Source organism: Oxyura jamaicensis, unplaced genomic scaffold (genome assembly GCF_011077185.1).
Source record: "Oxyura jamaicensis isolate SHBP4307 breed ruddy duck unplaced genomic scaffold, BPBGC_Ojam_1.0 oxyUn_random_OJ72945, whole genome shotgun sequence".
Classification (NCBI taxonomy): Eukaryota; Metazoa; Chordata; class Aves; order Anseriformes; family Anatidae; genus Oxyura; species Oxyura jamaicensis.
In genome coordinates this window covers 1-10,048 of record NW_023311336.1, presented here as the reverse complement: position 1 = coordinate 10,048, position 10,048 = coordinate 1, and the positions used below count along the sequence as shown (strand labels likewise).

Below are 10,048 nucleotides of genomic sequence, written 5' to 3'. Positions count from 1 at the left end.
CCCAAATGAGCCCTAAACATCCCCAAATGGCCCCAAAACATCCCAAAAGAGCCCCAAACGCCCCCAAATCGGCCCCAAAACATCCCAGAAGAGCCCCAAACGGCCCCAAAACAGCCCCAAAGAGCCTCAAGCGGCCCCCAAACATCCCCAAAACGGCCCCAAACAACCCACAAACATCCCCAAAACGGCCCCCAAACGGCCCCAAGACAGCCCCAGATGGCCCCAAAACATCCCAAAGAGCCCCAAACGGCCCCCAAACGGCCCCCAGACATCCCCAAATGGCCCGAAACGTCCCCAAAACGGCCCCAAAGAGCCTCAAACAGCCCCAAAACAGCCCCAGATGGCCCCAAACGGCCCCAAACCGCCCCCCCTTTCCCCCCCGAGGGCGGGGGGGGGGGGCCGGGCGGGCCCCGTGCCCCCCCCCAGGAGCGTCCCCCAGGTTCCCCCCCCCGGCTCCACGTCGCTCTCCCGGGCCCTCGGCATGCGGAGCAGCCGCGGGTGAGGGTTTGCAGGTAGGAGACGAGGCAGAACGGCGTCCTGCCCCTGCTTCGCGTCCGCGTTGTCATTTTTGGGGGTTGTTTTTCCCTTTTTTTCCCCCAAAACGTCCTCGTTCTGCGCCTGCTCTCGGCCTGCGCCCTCCTGCCTCTTCCCCAGGCGCCGGCCGGGAGCGAGGGAGGAGAACGGGGGGGGGGGGGGAAGAAGCGTCCCCGGGGGGGTTTTGTGGACGGGCTACGAAACGTAAAGCTCTGGGAGCCCTCCCTCGGCTCTCGGGGGTGCTCTCGGCCGGGTGCTTCCCTCCCACCCCCCCCCGGGTCCGGCTGAGCCCCCGCAGGCGGTTGCAACGGGTTGCAAAGATTCAAGAATTGGTGTTTTATTTCCCTGCTCCCTAAAATCAGAGAAAAAGGCCCCGCGCGTGCTCTTGTTCTGGGCTCTCCTGGGCTTTTCTCTCCCTGCTCTCGAGGCGAGCTGAGCCCTGGGGAGCTCCGGGCTGGGTTTCTCCGAGCCCTCCCGTGGTTCTGCCCCCGGCTCGCCCCGGGCTCCCCTCCCTGGGTCCATTTTCCGCCCGTTTTGGCGCGGGAGGAACGGAACGAGAAGAGCGAACGCCGCTCCCAGCCCGGGCGGCTTCTGTGCAGCCTAATTAATTACAGCGGCAGCGGTTTTAATTAATAAAGCTGGATTTAATTCCCCCCCCCCACCCCCGAGCACGGCAGAGACGGGGAGCCGTGGCGGGTTCCCGCTCCGCGCGCCTTTGAACCAAACCCTTGGGGTTTCTCCCCAAGAAAACAACCCGGCGAGCTCCCAGCTCCGCTGTCGGGATCCGGGGGGGGGGGGCACGAACGCCGCTGCCCCCCCGGGAGGTGATTAATTAACGCCTGCTTTAATAAAGAGCCGGCTGTAACGCAGCGGAGTTCTCCGGAGCGGTGCTCGCTCCTCTCTTCCTCTCCCCGCCTTCTCACGCCGTGCGGACGAGCCGTGATTTCTGTCGGCGCTCTAAGAGGCTAATTAAAGCTTTGCCTCATCAGCTGGCGCTTTAATTAGCGGTAAGTGGCAGAAAAAGGGACTTTGGGGTAGCGGGCTGGGGCCGGGGGAGCTCCGGCGTGCCCCCCCCCCCCCCCCCCCTGTCCGTCAGGTGCAGCGCTCGGGGGCGCGTCAGCAGCGTGGCTCGTTAGCAGCGTGTAATTAACACGCTGGCACGGGGGGGGGGAGGGGGGGGATGACCGTGTCAGCCCTGCCCCGCATTCTTGGCGTGCCGCTGCCCCGCAGAGGCTCTCGGAGGTGGATTTGGGGAGGGCTCTGGCCGCGTTCCCGCGTCCCCGTCCCCCCCCCCCTTCCTCCTGGAGCCTCCTCGGGGGCCCCGGGGAGCTCCGGGAGCCGAACCCGGCCCCCGAATCCTCCTCCCCGGCTGCTCGGGGGCTGCGCAGGGAGAAACCCGTTTGGCCTCGGCTGGGCGGGGGGAGGCGATGCCGGATAGGGGCCGGGAGCCCTTGGCCCGACTTTAAATCCCCTCGAAATCCTCCCGGAGGCTTCGGTTCACCCCCTTCCAAGGCGGGACCCCGCTCCCCTCGCTGATTCCTTCGAGGAGGGCGCGATCCTTTTCCCACCCGGCACCTCCCGGGAGCTCCTCGCCCTCCTCCCGGCCCCGGCGGAGGAGGAGCTTGGGCCGATTTGGTCGAAATTCGGAAAGATCTGGGGGGCTCTGAAGCCCTTTTTCTCTCCCCGCCGCTCCGAAACCGACGCTCTGGGGCTCGTCGTGCTCCTGGCGGCAGCCGCGGGAGTTTGGAGCTCTGAAAATTGGAACATTTTGGAGCTTGTCCCACCCCAGGCGTCGCCCTGCAGGACGAGAGGCGGCGGGCGAGCCGTGGAGGATGGAACGAGGAGCGTGGGGGCGGCCCCGGTGAGTTGGGGCAGCCGGGGGCTCCTTCCCCCCCCCCCCCCCCGGTGACCTCTTTCTTAGTTGAAGCCCCGCGGGACGTCCCCGCCGCGTTCCCCCGGCCGGGTTTTGGGGCTGCTGGGTCAGCACCGGGGCTGCCGCCGCCAGCCCGCGGCGGCGTTTGGCTCCGGCCCCGTCCTCCCAGTGCTCCCAGTGCTCCCAGTGCCGTGCCCCCGGGAAGCCCGCGGCGTTTCCTCCGTCCTGCCCCGTTCCCGGGAGCGGGCCCTTGAGTGGCTGCTTTGTTTCAAATGGTGCTGCCTCATTGGCCGCCCCCCCCCCCCCCCCCCGGCTCAAATCTCCCCCGCTCGGCTTCCTTAACCCCTCCGAGCCTCGCTCGTCCCCCTCCCGGCCCACCCGACGCGGCGGAGAGACCGGGAGATGGTAATTAGAGCTCCCGGCAAACGGTAATTAGAGCTCCCCCGTTAACACCGCCGGGGACCCGATCCCGGGGAGAGCGCGCGCGGGGGCTTGGCCGCTGGGTCCCTGCTGCCCTGGGGGGCTGCCGCCTCCCCCTCCTGCTTCCCCTCCCCTGGGAAGCCTGCAGGAGCCCCAAACCCCGTTTTTGTCCCCTTTTCCCCCAAAATGAGACCCTCCGGGGGTCTCCTCGGTCCCCGCTCAGGGTTTGGGGGTTCCTTCCCCTCTCCCCCCTCGGGAGCACGGAGCCGGGCGTTGATTTGAGTGCGATTTTAAGGAGCTTCAGGGAGGGTTTTGGGGGGGGGGGGGCGCCGAGCGGAGGCTTTTTGGGGGAAATCTCTTCGCTTTTGGAGCCCGGGAGAGGTTGGAAACGCCCGGAGCAAGAGGGGCTCGCCTGGGCCCCTCCTCAGCCCTCTCCCGGCTTCGTTTCGCTTCTGGCGCGAGGGGAGAGCCCTGCCGGGCTTGGTTCACTCCCGCCCGCTTCGTTAATGGCTGACTAATTAAACAAAGCGCAGATACGGGGACCTGGGCCGCGTCCCGCCGAGCCCGGGCTGCTCACGAATTCATCCAGAAACGGGATTTCTGCCCGAAAAAAAACCCGCCCGAGGTTTTCACCGCCCAGGCTTGGGCGGGCGAGGAAGGGGCTGGCGCCGGGGAGGCTCCTCCGGGGGCGGCGTTTCGGGGCCGGGAGCCCCGGAGATGGAAGGAGGGCGCCGCGGAAAGGGCAGCGCCGCGCTCGCAGGTGGCCAGGGAGCAGCAGGAGCCACGGCCCCCGCGCCTGCGCGCCCTGGGGTGACTTCAGCCGGCGGCGGCGGCGCCTCCGAGGTGAAGCTTCCCTCGCCCGTGGCCAGCCGGGAGCTGCGGATCGGCCTCGTCCAGGTACCGAGCCCTCGCCGGGAGCCCCTGGGGCTGTGCTCGGCGCCAAGCGGCGGCGGCCGGCTCAGGGTTACGGCCGAGGGAAGGGTCTGGAGGGGGCACGACGGGGACCGGGCTCTCCGTGGGGCTCTGAGAAAGGGCTTAAAGAGGGACGGGGCGGGGGGAAAACCTTCCCTGTTCCTCCGCCAGGGAGCGGGGAGAGAGGCAAAGCCCCCGGCCGGGAGCGTGGCTGCAGACGCCCGGAGCGCGTGAAGCAAGGGGTCGTCCCCGGAGCTGTCGGTTTCGCGCCGGGGGGCGGCTCGGAAGCGGCTCTGGGGCCGTTTCCTTCCATTCCGAGGCTCCAGGAGGCGGCGAAAGCGGAGCCGGGCGGCCCCGGGTCCCGGAGGCGGCGCGCCGAAGCGCTGGGTGCGTGCGTGCGCCGGCGCGGCGTCACCCCGGAGCGAGCTGCTCCTGCAGGACGGGTTTGGTCAGCGCCGGGCTCGCCCTCCTGCAACCCCGAGCGAGAAGGGGGTTAAACAAACAAGGCCTCGGAGAGCGGCCCCGAGCCTCCTCGGCCGGGTTCGCAGCCCGCTGCCGCCCCGGCGTGGGAGGGAGAGCTGGGCCTCCTCCGGGCCGCTCGCTTGCACCGGGGTTAAAAAACCTCTCGGTGACCCCCAACCAGCCCGAAAAGCCCCCCCGGGACGGCGAGGGGCCGCCGGCTCCGTGCTCCGTGCCCGAGGTAGGTACGAGCACCGACGGGGGGGGAACGCCCGGCGCCCTCCGGGCCGGGTTTGGCGGCTTCGTGCCCGCGGCGTGGGCCCCGTGTCCTGCCCGCAGCACGAGGCTTCGCCTCCGGTCCCGGTGCTGTGCCCGCGGCCCTGGTCCCCGCTGGCTTTTGGGGGAAAAACGAGACAATTCGGGGCTCGTTTCACGGCCCCGGGGGAAGGCCGTGGTGGTGTTTTTTCTGCCTTCCCCCCCCCCTCCACTACGGTTCTTCCGTAAACCCCTGGATTTTAGGAACAGCTTTGCCGACGCCCTGAGCCCCCGCTGGGCAGCATCAAAACCGTACCTCGGAGCTCGGAAGGATGCGGGGGTGTAAACAAGCCCCCATTGTGCGGGCCCCGGGCGTTTACACCGGGACAAACCGCTCCGGGGTCCGCCCCGGGGCCAGGCTTCCTCTGGGGGGGGGGGGCACCGGGCTTTGTCCCTCGCTGTCCCCGCTCCTCTCCGAAATGTACCCGGCTCCCACCCCGAAAAACCGCCTGGAAATCCTCAAAGCCGCCCCGAAACCCGCCGGGGGCAGCGCCCCGAGGAGCGGCGCGGCTTTGGGGCCGCCGGGGCATGGTCTGAGGCTCCGGGCCCGGCCGCTCGCCGCTTCCCGAGGGGTCCCCGAGCCACCTGGGCCGGCCTCCGCCTCCTGCCTGCTTCCTGCTCCGCACCTGGAGGCTGGCAGAAGGCTCCCGGCTCGTAACCGAGGGCGGTTTTTGCTCAGCTCCTTAAATTTCGGAGCCTTACCTCGAAGGGGGCTGAGCGACGGGGAGCTGCCGCGGGGAGCTGAAACGCTGCCGGCTGTGCGGGACCGCGAGGCAGGACCTGGATCCCCAGAAACCGAACCCCGAAAAAGTGGGGTGGAGAACCCCAGAAAATTGGGGTGGAGAACCCCAAAAAATTGGGGTGGAGAACCCCGAAAATTGGGGTGGAGAACCCCCAAAAAATGGGGTGGAGAACCCCCAAAAATTGGGGTGGAGAACCCCAGAAAATTGGGGTGGAGAACCCCGGAAAATTGGGGTGGAGAACCCCGAAAATTGGGGTGGAGACCCCCAGAAAATTGGGGTGGAGAACCCCAGAAAATTGGGGTGGAGAACCCCAAAAATTGGGGTGGAGAACCCCAGAAAATTGGGGTGGAGAACCCCGAAAATTGGGGTGGAGAACCCCGTCCCCCCCTCGGGAAGCTGCTGGAGGAGACGCCTCCAACCGGGGCTGCGGCTCCCGGCGGCGTGAAACGTGGGGATCAGCCCCAAAGAGCCGGGTGCTGGGGGGGGGCAAAACGCCTCGGGGGAGAGGGGCTGAAGGCGTCGTCCAGCCGGGCGGTGACGAGGAGGCCGCGGGCCGAAGGGTTTCTCGTCTGCTCTACGGGTTGAGGGGCCAGGACCCCAAAAGGTGCCCCGGGCAGCCCCTGTTTGCGACGGCCGCTGCGCCCCCGCGTACGAAAAGCGGGAGGGAGACGACGGCCTGAGGCTGCCGGGGGGGCTTCGGAGCCCGGGGGGGGGGGCAAGCCTCCCTCGCGCGTGCGCGAAGCAGCTGCGCAGAAAATGGGGGTTGGGGGGGGGGGGGGAGCGGGAGGGATGGAGCGGCCGTAAGGGGGGGAGCAGCAGCGGGGTGAGGGGTCCGGGTCCGGCTCCTCGGCACGGCTGCGGCGAGGAATTGTTTCAGCAGAGAGCGAGGTCGGTTCCCGGAGGAGGCAGCGCCGCTGCCCGCCGCTGCCCTCCCTCCCCCGGGGGGCTTCATTTTGCCTCCCCGTGTGTCCCGCAGCTCCTCTAGGCGGCCTCACCATGTTCAGCAAGAAGAAGAAGCGCATCGAGATCTCGGCTCCCTCCAACTTCGAGCACCGCGTCCACACGGGCTACGACCAGCAGGAGCAGAAGTTCACGGGGCTGCCGCGCCAATGGCAGGGCATCATCGAGGAGTCGGCCAAGCGGCCCAAGCCGCTGGTGGACCCCGTCTGCATCACCGCCATCCAGCACGGCTCGCAGAAGGTAGGCGGCTCCTCGGGGAGGGCTGGCGCCGCTGCTTCTGGGGGCCGGGGAGCCCAGGCTGGGATTTGTGTCCCCGTCCCCCTCTCTTCCCCCTCCTCGGGGTGCCACGGAGCAGGTAAGGTGGCAGCCGGCTCCCCGTGACCCCGCCGGGTCCTTCGGACGTCTCCGCGGCCGCCCGCCTGCTCGCAGGACGGGGGGAACCAGCGCGCAGGAGGGAGGTGGGTGCGGAGCAAAGCCTCTCCCCGTCCTCACCCCCGCGGAAGAAAGAAATCCGGGCGAGGAAACGCGAGCGAGACGCTGCCTTGTCCCTTCCCCTCCCCGTGCCTGTCTCCCCAAGCCGCCGTTACGTCTTTTGTTCAAGTCTGGCTCTCGTCTGCTCGCCTCAGCTGAGGAAAGCCCCGCCGCCCCCGTGCCCCAGCCCCGCTGTTCCTCCTCCGTCAGCCTCAGTTGGTCCCCGGCGTCTCCCTTCTGCTCCGCTGGCCCCCGCCGCGGGCCTGCTTTGGCCGGATGCTCCCACGGCGCAAAAAAAAAGGGTGTAAAGAGCGTGCTCCCCGCAGCCCGGGGGTGGCGATGGCTTTTGCTTCGTGGGGAGGGTCCTGGCAGCGCCCCCCCCCCTCTCTTTCTTGGGGTCCGACACCTGGAAACCTGCTGGAGGGGCTCGGGATAGCGTGGAGTGGGGCCCTGAGGCCGTGGGGAAGCCAGAGCTGCTTTCCCCTTCCTCCTGGCCTCGAGCGTCGTCCCCCGCGGGGCAGCGCGGCCCTGCTGGGCTCGGCCGGTTCCGTTAACAGCGCTCTGCTAATTGCGGGGCGATTTCAAGGACTGGGAGCATCCAGGGCAGCCAGCAGAAACCCCGTCCCTCCCCGTCCCGTCCTCGTCCTGTCTGTGTGAGCCTCCCCGTCCCCGCCGGGCATTTCATTTTTATTTTATTTTTTTATTATTTTCTTCCCTTTTTTTTTTTTGTTGTTGTTGTTTTTGTTGTGTTTGTGTTCCGTGTTCCTGCCCGCCTCCCGTCCCGCGTCCTGCTCAAAGACCATCGTGCGGGGCACCAAAGCCGCCAAGGACGGCTCCCTGACCTGGCTGCTGGACGAGTTTGAGCACATGTCCGTGTCCCGTTCCAATTCTCTGCGCAGGGACAGCCCCCCCTTCCCGCCCCGCCGCGACCAGCTCTACCAGGAGAACGGCCTCTCCGAGGGCCCGGCCGCCGCCCGCCCGCACCAGGACGCCGGCCGGAGCAAGGACAAGAAGCTCCACGGGGCCCGCGGCGAGCTAGAGCAGGGCAAGGACAGACCCCGGGACGGGGAGGAGCAGCAGCGCGCCCACCCGCAGCAGCCCCGCGGCCAGGAGCCCGGCCCCAAGGGCGCCGGCGCCCGCCCGCCCCCTCCCGAGTACCCCAAGCCCCCCGAGCGGGACGGCCCCGCCGACAGGGACTGCGGCCAGCCGGCCGAGCGCGTGGTGCGGCGGGAGCGCGCCGAGCCCTCCGACAGGCGCCCCAAGTCCACCTACGGCGGCGACGCCAGCCCGCAGTCCCCCCGCGACAAGCGCCCGCTCTCGGGGCCCAATATCCGGACTCCCAACATCCCCGTGTCTGAAGGGGTGATGAAGACGGCTCAGCAGACGGGACGGCCTTTTAATACCTACCCGCGGGCCGAGACCGACCCCGGCCGGGGCGCAGGTTCACAGGTAAAGGCTCCCCCGCCCCCCTCCGCGCAGAGCCGGCCCGCTTGGCGGAGATCTCTCCTTCCCCGGCTGCCCCGGCCTGGTTTTTTTCTTTGTTCCTTTTTCCTCGCTCTGCCTGTCCTACAAAAAGCAGCCTCTGGCCTCCGCTTCCTAACCGAGCGCTGCCCGAGGGGCTCCCGCGCTCCGACTGCGACTGGCCCGTGCCGAAGACCGCCGGCCCCGCGCCGGCCGCGGCCGCTCCGTGCTTTCCTCCCCCGGCGGCGCCGCTCGGCTCCCTCGCGGCCGTCCCCGGCCTCTTTCGGGGCCCCTCCGAAGCAGCCTCCGGCTCCTCTGCGGTCGCCTCCTCCCCGCTCTCTTCGCTGTCCTCGCTCCTTCCAAGCCCGCCCGGCGCCGCCTTTTCCTCGCTGCCGCCTGGACGCTTCGGGGCCCGGCCTCCCCGTGCCAGCCGCGCGCTCCCCCCGCCGTTAACGGCCCTCTCCTCCCGTCTCCTCCGCAGGCAGAGCACCGGCCGGGACGACCGCAGGAGCTGGCGTCCAACGGGCCGGTGAGCGGCACCGCCGGCTCCTCCCGCGCCCACCCGCCCGGCCCGCCGCGCTCCAAAGGCCCCGAGCCCCCCGCCGGCCTCACCCCGCACGCCTCCGACCCCCACCTGGCTCGCCAGCCCCCGCCCGGCCCCCCCGCTGCCCGCCGCCGCCCCGCAGCAGCCCCGCTCGCCCCAGCGGGAGCCCCAACGCGTCTCCCACGAGCAGTTCCGGGCGGCCCTGCAGATGGTGGTGGACCCCGGCGACCCCCGCACCTACCTGGACAACTTCATCAAGATCGGCGAGGGCTCCACCGGCATCGTCTGCATCGCCACCATCAAGAGCAGCGGCAAGCTGGTGGCCGTGAAGAAGATGGACCTGCGCAAGCAGCAGCGGCGCGAGCTGCTCTTTAACGAGGTGCGGCCGGCGGCGCGGGGACCCCCCTGCTTTTTTTTTTTTTTTATGGGGAGGTGGCTGCCGCTGAGCCTTCCCCCCGCCTCCGCTCCCTCCTCCGCAGGTGGTGATCATGCGGGACTACCAGCACGAGAACGTGGTGGAGATGTACAACAGCTACCTGGTGGGCGACGAGCTCTGGGTGGTGATGGAGTTCCTGGAGGGCGGCGCGCTCACCGACATCGTCACGCACACCAGGTGGGTGCCCGGGCTCCCCGACCCCTCGCCCGGTCCCCATCCCCTGGGGCGGGGAGGGGGGGGTGGGGGGCGGCTCCACGGCCTCTCACCCTCCCTCTCGCCCCCGCAGGATGAACGAGGAGCAGATCGCCGCCGTCTGCTTGGCCGTGCTCAAGGCCCTGTCCGTCCTCCACGCGCAGGGCGTCATCCACCGCGACATCAAGAGCGACTCCATTCTGCTGACGCACGACGGGAGGGTGAGCGCCGCTTCTCCCTTCCCCTCCTCCGAAACCCCACCGGAAAGCGCCCCCCCCCGCCCCCCCCCAGGCTGAAACGGGGCCGTTCTCACCGCCGCCTTCCCCGGCCTCCAGGTGAAACTCTCCGATTTTGGGTTTTGCGCCCAAGTGAACAAGGAGGTGCCGCGGCGCAAGTCGCTGGTGGGGACCCCGTACTGGATGGCGCCGGAGCTCATCTCCCGCTTGCCCTACGGCCCCGAGGTGAGCCCGTGGGGCGAGGGGGGGCTGCTCTGGGGCTGGGGGGGGGGGGCGTTACCCCCCGAGGAACCCCCCCCCGTCACGCCCCCCCTGCCCGCAGGTGGACATCTGGTCCCTGGGCGTGATGGTCATCGAGATGGTCGACGGGGAGCCGCCGTATTTTAACGAGCCGCCCTTAAAGGCCATGAAGATGATCCGAGACAACCTGCCCCCCAAGCTCAAAAACATGCACAAGGTAAAGGGGGGGCAGCCGGGACGGGGACGCCCCCC

At 69.1% G+C, this 10,048-nt stretch overlaps 1 protein-coding gene across 1 annotated transcript; it reads left to right on the top strand.

The window, feature by feature from the left end:
• Positions 1-430: 430 nt before the first annotated feature.
• On the top strand, positions 431-10,041 carry PAK4 (p21 (RAC1) activated kinase 4; the record flags this gene model as incomplete). The annotated part of the gene is given in 10 exon segments (XM_035314557.1): positions 431-488; positions 2,150-2,157; positions 6,229-6,456; positions 7,486-8,136; positions 8,630-8,809; positions 8,811-9,071; positions 9,172-9,305; positions 9,415-9,541; positions 9,656-9,781; positions 9,879-10,041. Coding segments are annotated over 10 exon segments (1,885 nt in total), but the record flags the coding sequence as incomplete, so codon positions are not given.
• Between the last annotated feature and the right edge of the window lie 7 nt (positions 10,042-10,048).